Source organism: the organism of the source record quoted next, unplaced genomic scaffold (assembly GCF_019419815.1).
Source record: "Pyrus x bretschneideri cultivar Hongxiangsu unplaced genomic scaffold, Pyrus_bretschneideri_v1 Contig124, whole genome shotgun sequence".
Lineage (NCBI taxonomy): Eukaryota > Viridiplantae > Streptophyta > Magnoliopsida > Rosales > Rosaceae > Pyrus > Pyrus x bretschneideri.
Genome location: NW_025999418.1, coordinates 204,364 through 229,336, shown reverse-complemented (window position 1 = coordinate 229,336; position 24,973 = coordinate 204,364). Strand labels below are relative to the sequence as shown.

The 24,973-nt window shown below is 36.7% G+C and overlaps 1 protein-coding gene across 1 annotated transcript; it reads right to left on the bottom strand.

Moving 5' to 3' along the window:
* Positions 1–533: 533 nt before the first annotated feature.
* LOC103927135 (SAL1 phosphatase) lies at positions 534–8,557 on the bottom strand. The gene is made up of 8 exons (XM_009336031.3): positions 8,294–8,557; positions 7,547–7,622; positions 4,962–5,035; positions 4,658–4,863; positions 3,180–3,390; positions 3,004–3,102; positions 2,762–2,915; positions 534–948 (listed from the first exon to the last, which is right to left on the bottom strand). Exons 1-8 carry the CDS (start codon positions 8,513–8,515, stop codon positions 785–787), a joined length of 1,206 nt encoding a protein of 401 aa, XP_009334306.2. The 5' UTR covers positions 8,516–8,557; the 3' UTR covers positions 534–784.
* Positions 8,558–24,973: the final 16,416 nt, after the last annotated feature.

Sequence of the window (24,973 nt, the reverse complement as noted above, 5' to 3'; positions counted from 1 at the left end):
CATGTCACGACTCAAAAATGGGCACGTGACAATGCCACGACTTATCAACCACGCAATACTATGACGTCAAACGCAACATTATAACACATGTTAGCGATAGAACATAAAAAAACATTGCGAAAGCGTAAATAATTTGGTAGGCCGAAATAAATCAAAATACTATCTTATTTAATATGTCAGTTAAAGACACAAAAAATTAGAGATACTAAAATCGCTAAATACATTTCTCTATCCCCACTGCCACATCATCTAGCACACCATCTCCTTGGGATAACTTGCATAGAAAAACATGCAGTGATATGGATGAGTTACACGTACGACATTGCCCCCCTCGGGGTCACCCGAAGAATTTTACTCCAAATCACAAATCATAAATCACGAGCAATGCTCGATGGATGAGTTAAAACTAGTGGCATACGATTACCCCAACATCACGCTATATACCAACATTGTGAGATGGCCAAGAAATTGTAACAAGGACCCAGGCCATCAAGCGGCAGGGTACACAAGGATATTGCACGCATACCGATAACGGCCGATATCAAGTCAAATTCACAAGTAAAAATAAGTAACAACACGGTTTAAACTTTAAAGCATAAACCAATTCCGTATATAATATCATGTAAAAACATACGGGACAGCAATAAGGCAAGTGAAAGGACAAATATCCTACACAGAAAACACTGTATCACAATACAAACGCTGAACGTTATTGCTTCTGAAAGCATTTGTTAGGAACGTTGCCTTGAAGATCCTCCAATTACTATTGCCCTGATAAAAAAAATCAGAGAGATGAAACTTTTTCGTCCAGGGATTCTTTAACTGCCTTCAATAGTAATGGCATTAGTTTCTGATTTGTGACGATTATGCCCGTATCAAGATCAAGATACTTCCCCTTTGAGAAATCCAATGGGTTCCCCGCGGCATCTGCGACCACACCCCCAGCTTCTGAAAATTTTCATTCAAAAACCAGTGTCAGAATTGCAGAAAATGTTTTCCAAAATAAACCCTAAGACTGTATCCTGAAAACAAGAAAAATATCAACTTGTTCTTGAATTAGTAGCTTTTTCTATTACAAGGATAAAAATAGAGTTTTCCTCAACGATTCCTAAGAGAGGAATACTTTCAGAAGATTGCTCATGCAATTTTGAAGTGACTGGGTAAATATACAATTAATGAAGTAATTTCATGAAACATCTGTTCTTTCCTGACCCAAATACAGAATGAACCTAACTGAATCCAACATAAGGTAAGTTGTATGGTTTAATCTTCGGGTCCGGCTACACTGTTATGTCCCACTCAATGGTACGGGTTTTATGCAAAGATCAGATGGTCACAAGACCCATTAGATCCTTATATGCAACATCTAACCGTTTATTTTTTATGACAAAACACAGTGGTAATGTACCATGGAAGAATTGTTAATCTTCTATCCATAGAGACTTCCAGTACCAATCTACCCAGGGTAGCAGCGGTCTTGCTCATGACAGAAAAGGGAAAAAAAACCTTTTCTCTAATCTCCTATTTCTTATCTTTTTATTGATACACCACATTTTAAACAACAGAAAACTCCCCTAAAGCCCTTTATATAGGCCAGGCTTCACATTCGTTTCCTCATTAACTATATAAATGATGCATAGTGCAGGTGATTTCACAAGAGAGATTACACGAGGAGTGGCAAAGTTTGCCAAACCTCGCTAAATTTTTCGTGTTCGTGTATTGCATGTTTACTTTATTGTTTATATGTTTCACATAGCATCATCTTATATGTTTGCATAACACTTGAGACTATCGATAAACAAGATCAACTAAAGGGCATTAAAATCAACAGGAATCCCCTTTTGAAAACAGAGAAATGCCCCTTCTGTTCAGCTCGTAACCAATGTTTTAAAAGGCTTGCCTCAGAGCGCGCCTAGGCGCCCTCTGAGGCTGGGCATGAGGGTTGCCGTCTCTGTTTTGAGGGAGTGGGCGAAAGGCGTCACCAGAGCCGCCTAGGCGGCAGAGGCATGCCTCCGGGCATCCAGGCGTCTGTTTACCTAAATTTTGGGTAGGGTTTTAACTGCCTTATACCTCTTCCTTGCACTATCGTCTCTCTGCCTTTTTTTTCTGATTTTTATTTTTTTATATAATGGATGTGTGTGCTGTATGTGTGCATTGTTATATGTGTGCTCATTGTTCTTTTCATCCTCAATTATATATATATATATATATAAAATATGTGTATATGTGTATATATTTATAATATATGTGTGTGCTCAAGGTGATTATTGATTAATAATCTTCTTCTTTTTTTAATATAATATATGTGTACGCTCAATATATATATATATATATATATTGAAAAATTTAGGTCCCATGAGGTTTCGCCTCACACCTAGGCTGGGCTATCCCTCGGACGCCTCACCCACACCTCATGCTTTGAATACATTACTCATAACTGATGTAGGGATATATATATATATATATATATATATATTGGGTTTAGGCCTTAGGATTAAGGTTTCTATCTAAATTCCTAACAATATATATCCACAACTATGAGCTTCAAATGACATGTCTAAACATACCAGCCTCTAGGAATGTGTGATCCAAATATCATTTGCACGATTGCATTGCATCCAAAGGTCCACACCTTAACATCCCTAACACTTACAAATTCATCCTCCTGAGAGGGCTCGGAGGTCGCAGCCTACAGTCTATTCTATAAAGCATGGTCCAAGAGCTATGTTGATATACAATAACAGAAGAAATAACAGTTTACCAGTCACGACAATGCACCCAGCAGCATGATCCCATATTTTTTCACGATATCCTTTATGGGGAAAACGAAGATATATTGCTCCATCTCCTCTGGAAAGTGCTCCATACTTTGCCTGGCTGTCAATTCTTACTGGCGGGGCTTTGACACCGAGTTTCTATTCACAAAATAATGTTTGACTACCAATATTCAATAGAAAATACACACAACAGAAATCGTTTAAGAGGAAAAGACAAACACAGTACCTGAGCAATGCTGCTAGACAAGTCATGCAAGGAGTGTGCTGCTTCAAAAGATTCGAAAAACGAAGCTTCTTCAGGATTTTCAGTAGCGCTGACATGCACCTGAAGGACAGCAATAACATTAGTTCTGTGAAACCAGTTCAAATAAAGAATGCAACGAGTTATCTATAAGTGCTAACTTTTATCAGGGAAGAACCATCCAATGGCTGCATATATGTTCCGGTACCAACTGTAGCAAAGAAAAGACAACCAACTTTATCATATGAAGAATGCTGATTATTGCCACTAATGGATGCGAGAGGAAGATTCGGACAGGCCAGGACACCCAACACAACTTTTCCTTCATCCAGCAATCCCAATGCTATGGCATATTGATCTCCTCTAACAAACCTACAGCAGAATCAGCTATTTATCATGGCAGGTTCATAAGCATATTAAATCATTACAGAAAACAGGTTAGCAAGTGAATCAAAGAAAATGTTTGACAAAAAATAAAAATGAATCAAAGAAGAAAACTATAAACTAATACTAAAACAAGCTGCACGCTACCAAATAAAATTTCAGCAAATTATAATAACTGCCAACCCACAGTGGATTTAATGATCCAAACCATCCACTTCTTAATCCTTTATTCAAGGATCATCTTACATAAAATCAACTACATCTGAAATCATTTAGTCACCTAAACTTGATCAAATAAATCAGATGAAACTGAAGTGTTGGATAATAAGATGTTATTTGTTTGATGAGAAATACAAAGGAATGTCGGAATAAGGTCTAGCGTTGACGCCCATGTATCACATAGGAGGGGAAGAGTAGTCAAACAAACAAGCTATAACCACACAACAATTAAATGGTCAAATGATTTAACATTTTACTATTTTTTTTTCTCTGTTTTGCATTTATTGTTCTTAAAAGGGATCTAAATTTAGACAGTTCAGACCATTGGACCCATGTGTGTGTGAGAGTATGTGGGGCTTCCTTAACAACCAACTTGATCACAATGCTTATTATCTCTCACATTTCAAATTTTACTAAGTATCAAACTTTTCTGCATGGTGACTTGCTCCTAGTGATGGAAACCAAATAACATCTGAAATAGACAGTTTGCTTCACATCCTAAATTTTAAATTCAAAACTGAACACAGTGAAAATGAAAATAGCCGTATTAAAAAGAAAAGGTGCTTGAGAAACATTAAAAAAGAAAAAGTAAAACGGAGATGAGAAATGATCAGTTAATGGAAAAGATACCATGTTCTATAAAGGAATAGCCAAGGAAAGGCTTCTGTTGCACTCCAAATGGAAAGATTACTGCTTAGTTTAAAAGAATGCAATCAATGCATGGTCGTACACCAGGAGCCTGACACTTCGGCATGTTGATGAAAACGATTAATAGCTTTGAGATAATTCCGTATATATAATATGCAAAAACAAAAGTGAAAAAACCATGCATACTTATATATTGAAGTACCATATATAGACTCATCAATTTGAAATGAAATGGGTACAGAACAAAATGGTCACATCATCTCCAAATCATCAAAAATTACAACTTTAAATGGAATGGACCTTTAGAAAGCATTCTTCTTAACTAATGACTTAAGAGACGTCCATCTTACCGATGACAAAAGCTCTTAAAATATGTTCAGAAGCTTACCCTTTGGTTCCATCTATGGGATCTAGAACCCAGTGCTGGCCGCTAGAACCACCTTCAGATTTCCCATTGTCAATAGCTCTGAGCACATCTTCAGTGGTTAAATTAGAAACACTGGAAAAGTCACTATTGGCAAGAGTATCATTAACAAGTTTTGTTATGCGCCCTAGTGTTTCCTGCCCACTTTCCTTCCGAAGATCTCCCGAGTCCTAAAGAGATTTAAAAGTTAGAAGTAGGATTAACAATTCAAGGGAGAAAAAACCCAGAATCTGAATGTCAAATTATCAGCAAAACAGTACATGCTCACCTCCTCGGCCACAAGCGAGAACGATTCACAAGGAATTTCCCTTTCCAGTACCAAACTCACAATAGCCTGTGAACCTGGGAATCACAGGTTCATAAAATAAAAAGAAAGAGGCAGTCAATCACAGTTGCTTTCATATTGACAAAAAAAAAAAAAATATTAAAAAAATTACAGTTGCTTTCATATTCAGCCTAATTTCTGAGTTAGTGTATGTGATTTGTCTCTCAAGACTGAATCATGGGTTCAGCATCCAGACTAAAAAGCATTATCAGATATCATGAATATAAAACTATAAATAGAAACTAATGATTGTTGACAGTGAAACAATAAGAAATATGACAATTGCAATGAGAGTTTCAATTATATGTCAAACAACTGTTTCTACTTTTCTAGGAATAAAATTATAAAACATTCCAAGCATCTGCTTTTGGTATTAGGTGGAGACAAAAACACTGGGGCTTATGGGCAATCCAATTAAGGGACCTAGTCATTTTGATAGAAACGTAACATGCTCCACTTTCAGAACATTCAAGGGTAGCATAGATTGAATGTAAAACCAAATAAAAATGGGGGAGAAACAATAAAAGCTTGCCGTGGAACATGGAAAAATGAAATGGAGTGTCTATACTACGAATTATGATATAATCATGGCCGATTTTAAGTAATAATAACCATTCACGTGTGCAAGAGAAAATTTATGGACAGGCCCAGACAACCTGACAATTAAAATCTGGATGTGACAAAAAATTCTTTCTTAGGGCATCATATCAACCTTCCATCAGCAAACTAACCATGGTGAGGCAGATGAGGAAAACTTAAAAGTATATAGAATTTCTTGCAGTGCATTAAAGGATAAGGAATTAAATGGACATCTGTGCAGATGTTGCATTTACTTCTCTACTGTTCTATACAGACATGTATGTCTAGTATAGCAAATAATTTTGACTTCCTTTCATACCAACTAATGGAATGAAAACTACTTTTGGGAAACATTTAATGAGACGGTAGAAAGTTTGAGGTGATGTAAGTTTGACAAGCATTAAATTATTCTCGTCATCTATTCATATATCTAGACATTTGAAATTCTTGGCCACAAAGCACATCCAGACTTCAATGGTCACCATACAAAGAGCAAGGTGAATACTCATGATGCAAGTATTGAACCCACAATCCATAATCCGTACAACAAAGCTTTATTCCACTCAGTGGGGTTGGCTGTATGAATCCTAGAATGCTACTGAGCTCGGTTTTGTGTCAAGTCTTCCGTTAGCTCCAAGCACTTCATATCTTTTCCTAAAGTCTATTTCCAAGCCTTCCTAGGTCTTCTTCTACCTCTTGTTCCCTGATGCTCAAATCGCATTTTCTAACCGAAGCATTTGTAGGTCTTCGTTTCACATGTCCAAACCACCTTAACCGATTTTCTCTCGTTTTATCTTCAACTACAGCCACTCCTACCTTACATCGTATCCTGATTCTTAATCCTGTCCTTTCTCATGTGCCCACACATCTAACGAGGCATTCTCATCTCCGCTACACTCATTTTTTGTGCGTGTTTGTGCTTGACCGCCCGACATTTCATTCCATAAAGCATTGCTGGCCTTATTGTCATCCTGTAAAATTTCTACAGTGACTTAAAAGTATTCTTGAGGCCAACATATTAAGGCAAATTTTCTAAATGCATACTGTGTCCAACCTTTTATATTTACATACAGTTAATTGTAAGAAATCTGCTGTTTCAAATATTTTCCACAATAAAATCTGTCTAAGTAACAAGAAAGTAACTTTTCAGTTCTTTTGGTAAGAGACTCATTGGAGTCTCTAGACTCAACATCATCTTAAATGTCAATGATTGGTTAACCAACATTGTGGATAATTGTGCAGAATTTATGGTCTTCCATCATGAACAAAAATTCCATTATGTAAAGACTTGTTTGCCAGTGAAACTTTACTTCCAGCCAAGTAGTATTGCAACGTTTTACTTCCAAACTTTCTCAATGCATATTAACCAGATGACACATATTTCATTTCATTATTCACAAGTAATTACTTTCTTCTTAAAATATTATAAAAATGTGATGAACAATTTATCTTTGTTTTCAATTAATGGTTCGGGACCAGATATATATTTCACATTAAAATGTTGGTCAAAGAAATACAGCCTGACAGATTTATACGCCAGGCAAGAAAACCTAGTATCAAAGATATTATCTAGATGCAAGAACATATGAGCAGAATTTTTCTTTTCCTTTTTTCAAGAAACATCCAATGAAAACCGAATTCCCTGACATATTAGTTCAAGTGGTGGAGGGTGGGGGAGCATGAGTAGTCGATGGATTTGAATCTTGCCAGCAGTGACAATTTAGTAATACAAAATAATTAAACTTCTTTTCTTCAAAAAGAGAATTAGTAGAAAGTTGTGCAATACAAAAAACATAGTGTGGAGCTACAAGATAGGTTCAAAGCAAACTGCAGATGATTGATTCATTATAAAACACCCCCAAATGAAAAAGAAAAAACAATATATATATATATATATAAACAGATTAACTGTAAAAGACAATCATCAACAAAAGAGTTTGTAAACATACCGTAATCCGCCACTGTTACTGGACTTTTGTCTGATTTTGAATGAACGTCTGACTGCAATAGGGCCTTTTGCACCTTCTGAAGCAGAGGAAACCGATAACAGAAGTCAACTTGGGATGACATATTATATTGCTACAAGAGTAGTAGAAATGAAAAATAACAATGATAATTTCAGTGCTCAGTGCTAACTCACAAATCGTAAGACAAAGGGAAACAATTTTCATACGACAACAGACATTATAAGGCTATAAGACGGGATTATATATTTCTCAATGTGCCCTTCATATGACTTTAGAAAAGGAATATTTCTCGCCTGGAGCTCCTTATAAAATCATATAGTATATCACACTTGAATTATAGTGGTGTCCACATCAAAGATACTCTTTTTTATTCCTCAGAGTTGTATAGACACGAGTCACATACTCACTTGTAGACACATTCATACATTGGCCATGGATCTACTTAATGAACAATCTGGGTTGAAAGACAAACTTTCTGTTTCTTGGAGATGGTAAACAAATACAACCGCGAATTCATTGTCCAATAAATGCTTAAATGGCTAAAGAATTGGCAAATTCTAGACATGGGGTTTGCTCAAACAAATGTTTTGCATTCTTGGTTGGTCGCAAATTACATTATCATCTCCGAATTCGAAGCGGACTCAATCGACAATTTATGCTCTGGGTTTCCATTCTTAAAGTCAACTCTCAAACAAAAAGTGATGAAATCAGAGAGAGAGAGAGTATTGCCTGGCAGAGGAGAGCAGCGAGCGAGGCAGCTTTTTTGGCAGCAGCGAGCTCCTTTGCGTAGGACATTGAAGAAGAAGAAGATGATAAAGCCGTTGCTATTCTTCCACTTCCAGAGAAGGCCCTTTTGGTAGGTGAGAAAGAGGGCGAGAATGCGTGTGACCTGATGAATTCGGGCTCTGAATATCGTAATTTGGGCACTGCTCTAAACCAATTTATAGCCATCTCTCTCTCTCTTTCTTCTTACTCGGTAATTGTATCACATCAATTATTTTGCCGCAGGTGCAGGGACTCTATTATTATTAATTTTCCTTTTTAGGAATTTTTCATTAAAATATTAGAAAATGGATAACAACTGCATTCTGAATATATGCCACTCATTATCGAAACTTACCAATTTATTAATTTTTTCGTCATTCAAATAAAAGGGAAATTGATAGAATTGAGCCATTTCTTTGAGAGAGATTGATAGAAATAGATTATTTTCTTATTTTTGGGATCAAAATAAGATAAATTGGCTATGCACACACCATGATCACCATGCACAAAAGCAAAATGATGAAAACACCAATATATAAATTGTAAAACCTCACAACTCATTGTGTCATAATTGTGAGCTCTAATTTTTTGGGTTGAGAAAGGGATGTAGAGAGAGAGTTGTGAGCTTTGGGTTTTTTGGTTGAACTCTGATCTTTAAGCTCTGATTTCGAAGAGAGGGAAGTTGAGAGAAAGCTTGGAAGAGAGGTTTCAAAGAGAGGTCAGGGGTTTTGGGTTGAGTGAGCTCTAATTTCATACATAGTGATGTTGAGAGAGAGCTCAGAAGATCGAGGTCGAGGTTTCTGGGTTAAGCTGAGGTCGGGGTCTTCCATCCTTAAAGATAACACTTTTGTACCATATTTTCTGGTTTTTGCTAAAAAGTTTCATTTTTTCCAGCAATTGAAGCTTTGGCAGGCATATTTGGCACCCTAGGCATTTGCTTGGTTTTGGAGGCCCTAAGGTAGCGTGTTTAATTCCAAGTTCCTATATCAATGATTCAGAAGTTCAATTAGAGTTTGTGTTTCATGTTGGGGCTATGGGTTGTGGAAAAACTTGATTTTTTATGTGCTAAATAATACATATGTTCCAATTTCTGTTTCAAGTGTTCAATTGCAGAAACTTGGAAAACTTTTTATGTTATGTGCATATGGTGTGCATGGCTATAACTTAATATAATAAGCAGGAATGTTCACTAGTTTTGATTGCATGTATGTTATATGTAATTTCATGTTTGTGCAACATAACATGGGGAAGTGCCTGTAATGGTTTGTCATATTAGGAGGTGGGTTACATCGAATAATGAAAAGGAGTATGTAAGCAATGAAGAAAAAGGAGTTGTTGTGTCTAATCCCATAAAATTTAGGGAGTTTGTGGAGATTGGTTCTAATATCGCATCTAGTGGTATTGATATGGTAACTCTTGCCTACTCATTTCCAATGAGGGTTGCATGCAAACAAGCATTTGATGATTCGAGACAATAGAGACATGTAGTATTTTTTGGAGTATAGCAAGGCAATTATTGCTATGAAGGTGACACCTATGTATGTATCAATACTCCTCCCACTATGCACTGATGCAGCGCTTGAAGTAATGACTACTTTTGCATCAAAAGTAAGGGTTTTGGGTACTACGGAGGTGCCGTTTAAGGACGGGGATTGAAGGAAAAATTATGAAAAACAAGTTCATTTGAGCAACATCTATCCATGCAATTAAAAATTAAAGGCGGAATCATGCTTGTATGCACTCAAAAACAAAACTTTACCCATGAAATTCAAGGTCTAGTAATTGTGGTGAACCAAGACTCAACTTAAACCTTAAAGAAAAGAGTTGAGAAACTTTTATACCTTTGAAACACCTTTTTGCTTAGCAAAGGATATTCACCCATGTGAGGGCCTTCTTTCCTTAGTCTCCTTGCTCCTTGTCTCCATGGATGTGGATAGAGGAACTTTGCTTCTTTGCCCCATGACGTCTTAGATATGGATGAAAGAATGGATTCTCCAAGTTCCCAAGAAAGGGAACCTCTAAGTTTCCACACCAAAGGAGAGCATTGAGGAAGAGATGAGTGACCTAGGAAAAGATGGATGCTAGTCCATTCTTCCCAGGGTGGCCGGCCTCTTAAAAGAAGAGAAAGCTTTTTGTGTTTTTCTCTTTTCTCTCTAGAAAACCCTTATAAGGGAATGAGTTATAATTTACTTTCTATAGCCACTTACATTGAGTCGCCTAATTGAAATTAAAGTCAATTCTCCCTCACACTCTCTATGCCCGCCCATGTGGGTTCATTAGGCTTTCATGCCCCTTATGTTTTCAAGTTGTTATACAACTTGAGTTATTGGACTTGACATTCGAAACCCATTGGGTCTTGAGGCCCAAAACTAACCCGAGGTCTAAAACGAACTTATTCGTTTGATTATTATTTAACATATTAATTAATCCTGGCCATAAATAATTAAACCATTTAATTATCCTTACTCATCTTCGTTGTTTCTTCAATCTCTACCTTACATGGTGTATGATCCATTAAGTTCCTTTTAGCGAGGTAGTGGGCGATTAGAACTTTTCAAATCGATTGTGAATTGAAACTTACTTTTCAATTCTCCCTTTGAGTGATTATACACCTTTAGGGCTTCCACAAACCATGAGTGACACCTAGCAGTATGTCATGGCTACCCAAGCTAATCAGAAGATGTGGAGAACCTATTTAGTTTGGGATTACAATGCAATACGATCTTTCTCTAATACAATACTCTTGACCACATTGTTTGATTTGATAGTTTATTCATGTCTACTATCCAATGTGATTCTCTTACTTAAATGATTACCTTGAATGTGATTTGGAACGAAATCCTAAATCTCATTCATACTCTGGCTAAAGATTCTTAATTATATCATAGAGTATTCTCCCTCAAACGGTTTGAAGGTTAGAGATCCCTTGTTGTACATTCACTTGCCTCCATGACTAAGTGGCTTAACCCTAACTATGTCGTGGACACCCTTTGACGGAGTGACTTTGACATAGTCAAAGATCAAGGACTTAACCATAAGACAACTATGATACCTCAGGTCAAAGGACTACTTTGCATTATCCTAACCATGAGTTTTCATGTGACATGAGTATGAGAACTCCTTGTTGATCGCGTTCAGTGGACTCATTCTCTATTGAGCACCTACATGCTTGTCTTGGTGTTAGTTATACCAATGACTCGAGACCAGTCATTCTCTCTAAGAGAAGACATAACACGTATTGATCTTAACGGACTGTCAATGTCCAATTGGCAATCATATGATCAGAAACGTTTAGGATATGTATACGAAAGAGAATGGTTTTATGAATCTAACTTATTTAGATCACATTCTCCTAATTACATATTCCTTGGATTTATCGTTTAAGCATATAACGTTTATATGAGATGTCTTTAAACAATAATCTTTACCCTTTATATTAAACTAAATTAGTTTAACATGTGAAATGTCCGTAAAGTATCATCATATGCTTGGCTTTAGGGCACATTTCCAACAAGGATGGCATAGATTGGGTTACCATGATGGACTTTGATTCCTGGTAGTACGAATTTGATTCAATGCGTGAAAATCTATACAAGTGAACATGTCATGCCAATGCCTCACAATTATAAGGTACAACGAAATGGAGGTGTATGTATCCAAAACTTGAAGCAGAAGACAAGTACATGTGCAAAAGACACCAATGAATCTACTGGCAATTATGATGGTTATGTGAAAAGGCTTAATTATGTTGTCGACAGAAACACGGATTTGTAGCCATATTTCAAAAGGGGCGACCTTTTTGTTGACAAGAAAGATCTCTCGAGAAGGGTTCAATTGAAAACGACTAAAAGGAATTTTTAGTACACGGTCGATGCATCTTCAAAAAGGCGTCTAGTTGTCAAGTGTAAGGATGTCTGTTGCCTTTGGTGGATTTTTGCGTACCAGAATGGTAGTGACAAGTTTAGGATTGCGAAAGTTAAAGTTTGCCACCAGTGTGATTTGGTTTTGTTCAAAGACCATTATCTGCAAGTCAACATCTAGCTTATCCGTCACACGATAAGAGACAAATTCAATGATCCCGATACAGTATACTGTTTTGGATTTGGCAAGGACTTCCTGTCCCGATGTCCTCCTTTAGCAGTTTGTCATGGAAAAGGATAAGAGGTGCCCTTGTTGAAGGAAGATTTGTGAAAAACAAGTTCATTTGAGCAACATCAACAACATGCAATTAACAATTAAAAGGCGGAATCATCTTTATATGCACTCAAAAACAAAACTTAACCCATGAACTTCAAAGCCTAGTAGATAGGTGAACCAAGACTCAACTCAAAACAAAGTGAGTTGAGAAATCAATACGTTTGTAGATTCCTCTTTGCATAAGCAAAGGCTAATCACCCAAAGAGAGGGCCTTCATTCCTTGCATCTTAGATCCATGGATTTGGATGGATGAAAAGGTTTTTCCAAGTTCCCAAAATTGAGAACCTCTAAGTCTCTACACCCAAGGCATATTGTAGAAGAAATGAGTGACCTTGAGGAAGTAAGATTGCTAGATGTTTTCCTCAAGGGTGGCCGGCCTCTTTGAGAGCAAAGGGAGGTTTGTGTTCTCATCTTTACTCCTAAGAAAACCCTAAGGATGAAATGGCTATAAAGATGTCTTTATACCACCTCACAATGGAGTGGCAAACTTGCAATTAAGCCAAGTTCACTACCCTCCTCTAAATGGCCGGCCATATGGGATTTATTGGGCTATTTAGGCCTTTGTGAATCATTATTCATTAAGTTGTCATACAACTTAAGTCAATGGACTTGACGTTTGAAGCCCATTGGGCCTTAAGGTCCAAAACTATCCCGAGGTCTTTTAACGAACTTATTCGTTTGATTAATAATCATATTAATTAATCCTTGCCATAAACAATTAAACCATTTAATTATTCTTACTCATCTCCGTTGAATCTTCAATCTCTACCTTACACGGTGTACGATCCATTAGGTTCCTTTTAGCGAGGCAGTGGGCGATTCAAACTCTTTCAAATCGATTGTGAATTGAAACTTACTTTCAATTCTCCCGTTAGTGATAATACACTTTTAGGGCTTCCACAAACCATGGTTGACGCCTAGCAGCATGTCATGGTTACCCAAGCTAATCAGAAGAGGTGGAGAACCTATTCAGTTTTAGGATTACAAATGCAATACGGTCTTTCTCTAATACAATACTCTTGACCACATTGTTTGGTTTGATAGTTTATTCATGTCTACTATCCAATGTGAGTCTTGTGCTTATATGATTACCTTGAATGTGATTTGGAACACATTCCTAAATCTCATTCATACTTTGGCCAAAGATTCTTAATCATATCATAGAGTATTCTCCCTCAAACAGTTTGAAGGTTAGAGATCCCTTGTTGCGCATTCACTTGCCTCCATGGCTAAGTGGCTTAACCCCAACGATGCCGTGGACACCCTCCTGATGGAGTGACTTTGACATAATCAAAGATTAAGGACCTAACCACAAGACAACTGTGATGCCTCAGGTCAAAAGACTAATTTGCATTATCCCAACCATGAGTTCTCATGTGACATGAATATGAGAACTCTTCGTTGATCGTGTTCAGTGAACTCATTCTCTATTGAGCACCTACGTACTTGTCTTGATGTCACACACACCAATGACTCGAGACTAGTCACTCTCCCTGAGAGAAGACATAGCACTTACTGATCTTAACGGACTGTCAATGTCCAATTGACAATCCTATGATCAGGAACGTTTAGGATGTGTCAACGAAAGAATGGTCTCATGAATCTAACTTCTTTAGATCGCATTCTTCCAATCACATATTCCTTGGACTTATCGTTTAAGCATATAACATTTATATGAGACGGCTCAAACAATAATCTTTGCCCTTTACATTTAAACTACATTAGTTTGAAATGTCCGTAAAGTATCATCATATGATTGGTTTTCGGGCACATTTCCAACACTTGTTAACCTTTCTTTTGTCAGTTCTCCTGGGTAATCTAGCTTAGGTGTCATTTTTCTAGTCGCTTCATCCAATCAGTCAAATTGCCAGTGATATCAAAGTATTCGACCAAAGTGGCGTAGTTATGCTTTCTCTTGTTCAGCTTCTGGGGAAAGGGGTGAATTGACATACAAGCTCTGCTTGAATGCCATAGTGGCCAACCTATCATCAGGTTTTTCCACTTTTGCCAGCTCTGGCCGGAAGCGCTTTAGATAGGTCTTGAGACTTTTGTCTTCAAATTGAAAGGTCATCCTAAACAAGGCTTCATGATGATTGCGAACTTCACGGTACACCGAATAGGTGTTCATGAAGATGTCAACCAAACTCTCGAAATAGCCAATGAACCAACTGGCAATTCTGAGTACCATCTCATAACTGGCCTCTTTAAGGTAAATGAGAACATTCTGCACATTTGGTGTGATATATAATAGCACACAAATTAAACCTTTAATTGTAGTATATGTAAGTAGGGATCGTTCTAGGCCGGGGATTAAAAGGGATGCTAATCTACACAATTTAAACTCTAAAACACTATAATAGACTCAAAAATAGAAAACTAGACTCTAACAACTCAAAACAAGCTAAATAGACTCAAAACACACAAACTAAGTTAAATTGACTCAAAACAGGTACTAGAAAGTGATTTGGACGTAAATTGAACTAAAAAGACTCAAAATACTAAATAGGGACAAATTTGAACACGTTTCTAACTAATCTAACACACTTAATTAAAGGGGAGATTGATTTTGACAAAATTAAAGTAAAAAACAAACAGATTTAAAGACTCTAAACAATTTGAACGAAATTAGGTGTTTAAATGGGTGAATGGCTAGCTAGAGGGTCCTTCTCCACACATGACACATATGCATGTAAATCGATTTCCAGTTATTATTCCTTTAAACCATGAATGACAATCCCTCAAATTAATCATGAAAAGCACAAATTAACTTTTAGATTTTCCTAATTTCATTGAATTGGATGGAATACGCATCGACAACCAAATTATTCCTCAATAGTTCCCTACATGAACAACATAATAGAGATACAATCAAAGATCATTAAGCTTTGTGAAAATCGTAAGCATTGACATGACATTCGTAACTATGAATTGCATGATACTCCTACCATGAATTTACTTAACATGATTATGACTAGCAACCTCCACTACTTATAAATATGAGTTCATAATGATTAGGTGAAATTCCCTTATATTTTAGCATCAAATTCATGTATCCAAACTAAGTGTGCACCCTTGATCAACATACAAGAATAAGTTATCAATCAAACAGATAAGTAAATCGCATTCATATTTTACGAAACAATAATTGGAGGAAATCAATTCATATCACATATATGTTCATGGCTTTGAATTCACCTCTAACTAAAAAGAAATTAGTTCCTCATGTTCACAAAACAAAGATAATTAAATTTAAACATTGAAAACAAAGAATAGAATAGACCTAGAAACACTCCAACAATCCAACGTCTTGAATGGCAAGCACGGCTCGAGGTGGCTCCTCTTTCCTTCCTTGTTGCGGCACAATGGGGATTTGTGTGTATGATGGATGTGTGTTGTGAAATTGTGATGAAAGATGGGGTGTGGTGGTCTGATATATGCGGCAAAGACATGTATTTATAGGCAAGGGTTTTGCACAATTTCTGAAGGGAAAAGGATTGCACAATCCACGGGGAAAATGACTAGGGTTACATGGTAGAGACCAAAGAGGAAAGGTTTTCAAAACCTACAGCAGGGAATAGGCCTTCTAAAAAGGGTATTGTGGTAGATTTCTAGAAGGAAAAGGATGAAAGATGCAGCATCAATGTAGGAGAAGGATTAGGCTTCTAGAAATCTGATATTTAGGTGTTCTAATGTCATTTGGATGTCCTCCTTGCAACAGGAATTAAGGTAGCAAAAGATTAGGATAGGATAAGATAAGATTAGATAAGGTTTGGATAAGGTAAGGTTGTTTGGATAATGTTCATTCTTTGTAGCTGATTCCTTATCTTCAATGCTTCCAAATTTGTTTCTCCAGATAATAAGCATATTCCTAGCCTCTGTTGATCTTCAAATTCGTCCATCCACCTTACTCCATGCATGTGTAATCCATTCCAAGCCCAACCAAATTCATGCATGCAAATTAAGTGTCGACCCCCAATCAACATACATAAACAAGTTTTGATAACTCAGATAAACAAATCACATTCAAGGCTTAAGAAACAATAACTGGATGTAATCAATTCATATAAAACATATAATTATAGCTTCGAATTCAACTCTAACTAAAAGAAATTAGTTCCACATGTTCATCATAATTGAAAACCAAATTAACATAAACATTGAACTAAAACTAAGGATAGAAAGAACCAAGAAATGCTCCACACTCCAATGGCATGCACGGCACTCCCTTGGATGGTAGATTGCACAAGTCGTCTTCTCCTTCCTTCCTTGCTTGCGGCACTAGGGTGATGTGGTGTGAATTATGGTGTTTGATAGCTGAATGTATGAATGTATGAATGAGTGAATGGATGGTATAAAACCTGCGGCATAAGCATGTATATATATATATATATGTGTTACACGGCTTAAACCCTAGGGAAATCAGATTAGGGTGTGGTAGAAATCAGGTGGGAAAAGGTTTACACAATCCTAAGGGAAAAAGGTTAAGGTTTCACGGCAAAGACCAAGGAAGAAAGGGAAAAGGATTGCAGGTTCTAGAGCTTCTAGAAAAGGGAGAAGCACCACCTTTCTAGGGATTCTAGAAACAATGTGTTTTGTGGTAGAAATTGGACTTGTAGAAGGGATAAAAGGTGCGACACCTATTTAGGAATAGGTAGGGTGTTCTAGAAAGAGTATTTAGGGCAGATTTCTGGACCTAAAGGGGCAAGGACACACGGCATAGGTGTAGGAGAGGGATTACAACTCCTAAACCTCCGAGGAATGGCGTATATGCGGCACATAAGGGATTAGGCTTCTAGAATCTGAGTTATGTGTTTAAATGTATAACTAATCCCTTCTAAATAGCTAGAATTAAGGCACAAACTGATTTGGATAAGATAAGGTAGGATAATGCTAGATTTAGGAAAGGATAAGGTTGGTTGGGATAGGATGTTCCTTATTTCTTGCTCTTTCCTTATCTTCTTTGTATTTGAACTTCTTTCTCTAGATTTGTAGCATTTCCTAGCCTCTCTTGACTTCAATTTCGTCCATCCACCTTGCTCCACTTATAAGCTATCCAATTGATGCCCAAAACTGCTTCAAATGGCTCCAAAATGCACTTTCTTGCTCCTTTTGCCATTAGGACCTACAAACATACGAAAATAGCTTAAAAGACTATAATAAGTAGTAATTAACTAACTAAATGCAAGGAAACAACATAACTAAGTAGCATAAATATGCTCCTATCAAATTCCCCCACACTTAGCTTTTGCTAGTCCCCGAGCAAAATGAAATAAACAAAACAAACAAAACACAATCTAAACCTTCCAACAATTGCCTCAGGTATTTCCAATGCAACATGACATATTAAAGATCACCACTCACATAGATTTTAGTTATCCCTACCCTCAAGCACATACTTAACCATAGTCACCACTCACTAGCTCCCATTTAATCAATTAAAAGATGATTTTGAATGTAGTAACATGCCTTAGAGAATCCCTTAATTCCTCACAAGATATACTCTCTATTTTCACATAGATTTTCTGACTACACTCCCTATACTAGGTATATGTGAGAAGATTGATGTGATCATGTAGACTAGCACTTACATATGTATAATCAAAGAAGGCAATTTCTAGAATTATTAACATGAATATATATGATCTCAAGAATGGAATGCCACTACTTAGATGCGAGAACAAGGGATACCATATGCTCAAACCAATTTTAAACTCCACATATTGAAACACATAACAATCAAGATAGAAGTCTAAGGGTTGTAATGGGGCTAAGGTATTTGGCTAACAAAGAAAGGTAAGGATGGACAAAAGTTCTTAAACCAATAGTAAGCAAAGTAATGAAATAAACACTTAGAATTCACTTTTGAATGCAGAAATCAACTTTGAACACGAAGGGAAGATTCACACAAAACTTAGGGTCAAATTCAAACTTTTGGACCCTTTCTTCAACAATCAACACTTGTGAGTTCATTCTCACTTATTTTCAACTCTTTTTCTTTTTCAACTTTTCTTCTTTTTTTTTTTCCTTTTTCACGTTTTTTTTTTTTTTTTTTTCTCGTGCCCTATTCTTTTCTTTGGCACATAAATCATCTATCCTCCTAAATTCCCACGAAAAAGCCTTCCCCCACACCTGTTTTTCTGCAATTTTTAGATCAAAAGGAATTCCCTCTAAGTCATGCTTTACTATCCTTTAAGAATAAGGGTATGGATAGTCCTATTCTAGGCTAGGTAAGGATAATGTGGTTAACAAAGAAAATAGGCTAACTAAGGCTTCAAGGGGTTAAACCTACAATACATATGCAAAGGGGAAGGTTTTTTAGCTCTGGTTTAACTAAACAACTTCATCTTATTATTTGCTATGCTAATCAATTTTATGTTTTGAATGAAATGGGCATGAGTTCTAGTATTTGGAACTATAGTGATAAAAGGCATTCTAAGTAGCAACCAAGCAAAGAATAATGAGATCATGCAACGACTTTAGAAAACAAAAAAATCAAGATTAATAACTCTCCAAACAAAGTTTATGCTCAAGTCTTTCAGGGTTGTAGCTTTAGTTTGAGTTTCTTCCTTTAAGCATGTTACAAAAACTGATTTTTTCTTCTTTGTGATTACATGTGAATTCGTGAATGTCAACTACAACTAAGCATAAACCAAAGAGCATATCAAACTTCCATCCATGTTTGTAACTTTCTTTAATAGTCATGCAATTAAAAATCAAATCCTCATCATTGTGTTGGAAGGTATCCTAAGACACAAACAAACATAAAAACAAAAACGACTCTAAAAACAACTCTTTTTGGGTTTTTAAAACACTCTTTTTCGATTTTTTTTTCAAATTTTCGGATTTTCTGTTTAAGACACATAAAAACACATAAAAACATACTAAAACCACTTAAAAATAGTGAAAAACAACTTTAGAAGTGATAGGTGATAAAATCCCACGAAAATCATGCAAAAACAGCTTGTTTAAACACCCCCCCCCAAACACACTTAAAACAAACATTGTCCTCAATGTTTTAAGCATAGACTCACAAAAAAACAACCAAATAACACAACAAACAAACATGACAAACATGACAAAGTAAAAGCAATAAAGAGTAGGGTTTAGGAAATGTTGGAGCTTCCTAGTTCTTCTTTATTTGTGTGGGTTGCCTCCTAAGAAGTGCTTGCTTTAACATTTTCCAGCTGGACGATACCTCATTTTAAACTTCATTGGAGCCCACGGTATGAAGGGGTATCTCCACCACTACATGCTCCTCAAAGTGGTCATAGCATGGCTTCAACCGATGTCCATTGACTTTGAATTTGAACTGCACCATAAGGAAAGACATTAGTAATAACAAAAGGACCAATCCACTTAGAACGTAACTTACCTGCAAACAATCGAAGGAAAGAATTGAAGAGTAACACTTTCTGCCTAATTGAGAATGTCTTGCTACGAATCATCTTGTCATGGAATGCCTTTGTTTTCTCCTTGTAAATTCGAGCATTCTCATAAGTTTTATTCCTTATTTCCTCAAGCTCATTCAATTGAAGCTCCCTATGGATTTCAGTGGCATCATGGTCCATATTGAAAGTTTTGACGGCCTAATGTGCTTTGTGCTCTAATTCAGCAGGAAGATGACATGGTTTCCCATAGATGAGCCGAAATGGGGACATCCCAATTAGTGTTTTGTAGGCCGTACGATATGCCCACAATGCATCATTCAAACCCAAGCTCCAATCCTTCCGAATTGGCCCAACAGTCTTCTCCAAAATCTGTTTGACTTCTCGATTAGAAACTTCGGCTTGCCCACTTGTTTGAGGATGATAAGGTGTCGCCACCTTATGTGTGACATTATACTTCTTGAGCAACGCCTCAATGGTTCGATTGCAAAAATGGGAGCCCCCATCACTTATAAGAACCCTTGGCATTCCAAATCTTGCAAATATGTTAGTTTTCACAAATTCTGCAACCACTTTGGAATCATTAGTATCGGCGGCTTTTGTTTCTACCCATTTCGAAACATAATCAACCACAAGTAAAATATAAACAAAACCATGGGATGAAAGAAAAGGACCCATAAAATCAATACCCCAAACATCAAAAATTTCAACCACAAAGATGGGGGCTTGCGGCATTTGGTCTTTTGAACCAATGTTTCCAGTTCTTGGACAACGATCACATGTTATGCAAAAAGTTCTAGCATCCTTAAAGATAGTAGGCCAATAAAAACCACATTCAAGTACTTTACGTGTAGTCCTTTGAGTGCCAAAGTGACCTCCATATGCATAAGTGTGACAAAAAGTTAAAATTAAATTAAACTCTGATTCATGCACACATCTACAAATGAATTGGTCAGCGCAATATTTCCACAAATAAGGATCATCCCACACATAAAATCGAGCCTCATTTTTAAGTTTATCACGTTGGTGTTTATTTAGATTGATTGGAACTTGTTTAGACACTAAATAATTCACTAAATCGGCATACCATGGCTCACTTACCTCAATGGACAGCAGTTGCTCATTTGGGAATGCCTCTGGGATAGGCACGACATCTTCTTTATGCACCATACGGCTCAAGTAGTCAGCCACCACGTTTTCACTTCCTTTCTTGTCCCGGATTTCGATATCAAACTCTTGAAGTAGAAGCATCCATCGAATAAGCCTTGGTTTGGCCTCCTCCTTGGTGAGTAAGTACTTCAACGCTGCATGATCAGTATAAATTATAACTTTAGTGCCAAGTAAATAAGAACGAAACTTATCTAAAGTAAAAACAACAGCAAGAAGTTCTTTTTCCGTTGTGGAGTAGTTCAATTGGACATCATTCAAGGTCTGGGATGCATAATATATGACATATGGCTGCTTGTTCTTCCTTTGGCCTAAAACAGCTCCTAATGCATAATTTGAGGCATCGCACATAAACTCAAAAGGAAGGCTCCAATCTGGTGGAACAATGATGGGGGCCGAAGTGAGCATCTCTTTGAGGTGTTTGAAGGCCTTCTCACATTCCTCATCGAACTTGAATGGGACATCTTTTTGGAGAAGTCGGCAAAGGGGGTTGGAAATCTTTGAAAAGTCCTTGATGAATCGCCTATAGAATCTTGCATGTCCAAGAAAAGAACGAACCTCTCTAACTGAAGTAGGAGAGGGTAAGTAGCGTACAAAATCTATTTTTGATTTATCAACCTCATGACGCGAAAATTAACTTAATACACAAATTAACCCTTTTTTTGACAATTGTAGTATATAGGTAAGTAGGGATCGTTCTTAAACTAGGAATTAGGAGGGATTGCTAAACACTTTAAACTGACTCAAATAACTAAAACTAAACTTTAAAACACTTAACTCGACTTAAAAGACTCAAAACAAGTTCACAAGACTCAAAATAAGCTAAAAACACTCAAAACTGCCTAAAAACACAAACTGGGCAGATTTGACTCTAAACACAAATTTGGATGAATTTTGGTTCTAACTTGACTCAAAACACTTGAAAACACAATTTAAACATATTCTAACTAGTTAGACACTCTAACATAAAGGGGGATTTGGTTTTGGACGAAAATAAAGTAAACAAAAACAAGACTTCAACCTATGCAGATTTGCACGAATTGGAGAAATTAAGTGGATGGTAGGCTAGCTAGGAGGTCTTTCTCCACACATGACAAACTTGCATACAAAACAATCTCTAGTTGCTTATTCATTGAATCATGAACCTCAACACCCTAAGTTAATTAGGTACGCTTAATTTAACTCTCAGATTTTCCTTAGGTCATTTAATTGAATGGAATTAGCGCATTGCAATCAAATTATTCCTCAAAATTTCTCTACATGAGAGCGCATAAAAGAGAAACAATCAAAGATCATTACTTTCTATGAAAATCATAAGTGTTGACGAGGCACTCGTAACTATGAAAGCGCATGATACTTATGCCAAGAATTTACTTAACATGATTGTGACTAACTAACAACCTTTACTACTTATGAATATAAGTTCCCAATGATTAGGTGAAGTTTCCTTATATCCTAGCATCAGATTTATGCATGCAAATTAAGTGTGCACTCTCAATCCATATACATAAACAAGTTTTAATTCAAATAGATAAGTAAATTGAATTCACAATTCATGAAATCACAACTGGAAGTAATCAAATCATAATGCAAATATAGCCATGGTTTCGAAATTCCCCCTAGCCAAGAGGGGATTAGTTCCTCATACTCACAAAGCAAAGATTTTTGAAATTAAACATTGAAAAACACAAGAAAGATTACACCTAAAACGTTCCAGCAATTCCAAGTCAAATGGCATGCACGGCGAGGACTTTCCTTCTTCTTCCTTGCTGCTGCACAAGGTGTGGGTGATGGTTTTGGGGGTTATGAACGATGTATTCTTGCTTGGGATGATGAATGATGGTTGATTATGGTGGTAGAGTGCGGCAGATTGTACATGGAAGTGTATGGAGTGAATGAATGATGGAGAATGGAGGCTAGGGCTTGCGACAAGGATTTTTTGAATGGCATAAGGGCTTCATACAAATTTGTGGTTGAAAATATGTTTATATAGTCCTAGAGTTAATTAGATTAGGGTTACACTTAGCAAATTTATTGGATTAGGGCCCTAGGGTTCGTCACAAGTGAGTTAAATCCACTTAGGAAAGGGTTTGGCCCAATTAGTTTCATAAAAGGATTTGTGTAACCCAAATCCACAAGGAATGAGGCCCTATAAATCAGAATCCAAAAGGAAAAAGGTTTAGGAAATTTGTCCAAAATTGGGCCTTCTAGAAACTAGGTGTTTTGTGGCTGATTTTGGGTTTTCTAGAAGAGATAAAAGGGGGAAGGGTGCAGCACCCTTTTAGGGTTAGATAAGGCTTCTAGAAATCATGTTTGTAGGTCCACTTGCTGAAGGGAAATCTATGAGATTCATGTGGGATTTCTAGTGACTAGCATGCATATACAATTCAAAATTTATATACGAAAGCAACGGAAGCATGTCATACATTTTATCAAAGCTATAGTCATGCAAATCCCCTTCAAGATGCATAGGTTTATATAAGATGCATCAAAACAAAATTTATAAGAAGAACAAACTAGAGGTTTAGTTTTATACCTCTTGATTTAGATCTTAGACCAAGGATGGACCACCTTCAAGATCTTTGCTCCTCAAACTCCTTGAGCCTAGCCTCCCTCCTTGCTTCCTCCACTTTGTAAAGTAAGTGCTCCTAGGTTCTCTTCAAGTTTCCAAAGATATGAAAACCTCTAAAGATCCTCACCCACTTTGTAATGAGAAAGATGAAGGAATAACCAAAAGAGTGTATAGATGATTAGTTAAATCACCCCCTTGGTGGCGGGCCCTTTGTGTTCAAGAGAGAGAGCTTTTCTTTTTCTCTTTTGTTGTATTTAGAACACATAAAACCCTAATGAACTTTGTGTTATAAAGTTCCTTTTATAGACAAAAGAAACAAGTCAACATTTTGACCTATCTCTCCCTTGGTGGCCGGCCATATGTGTTTGGTTTGGGCTTTGGGCTTTTAATTATTTCAAGTCATCCAATGCTTGAATAAAAGCCCAATGGGTTTTGGCCCAATGGGCCTAATTAAACCCGAACGTTTCTTTAAGCCCAAAACGATCTTTATCGCTTTTATGATTTCTTTAGACTTTCTAAATTAATCAAAACACTTAATTAATCCAATTAATTATTTCCTTCATCCATTAGTTACTCACTACAAGAGTGTATTGGTGAACAATCTTTTAGGTTCTAATTAGCAAGGCAGTGAGGTGATTGGCACCAATCCAATTGATTATCCAATCACTTAGTGAATTAAAACTTACTTTTAATTCACCTTCCTTTTGATGACTACATTTAATCATCCAGAAGAACTCACAAGCCATGAGTGACATCTAACCATATATCATGGCTACCCAAGCTAATGTAGAAGTTATTCGGAGAACCTATTCAGTTGGAATTACAATGTAATTCGATCCTTCTCTAAAACAATACTCTCAATCACATTAAAAGGGTATGGATTTATAATGTCAAACCCCTAATGTGATTATTCCTTCTTATACGATTCATTTGAGACGTATAGGAACGCTTTCCTTTATTACGCTCGATACTTCGGCCGAAGATTCCCGAATCATATCTTAGAGTATTCATCCTCTCTTATCGAGGATTAGAGATTCCTTGTTGCGCATTCACTTGCCTTCATGGCTAAGTGGCTTAACCCCAACGATGCCTTGGACACTCGCGAACGGAATGACTTTAACATAATCAAAGATTAAGTACTTAACCACAAGACAACGACGATGCCTCAGGTCAAAGGATTACTTACATTATTCCAACCATTAGAGTTACTTACTTGACATGTGAGTAGACCTCCATGCAAGTACTCTCGTTCGATTGTGTTCAGTGAACTCATTCTCTTAATGAGCACCTACATGCTTGTCTTAGTGTCGCTACACGAATGGG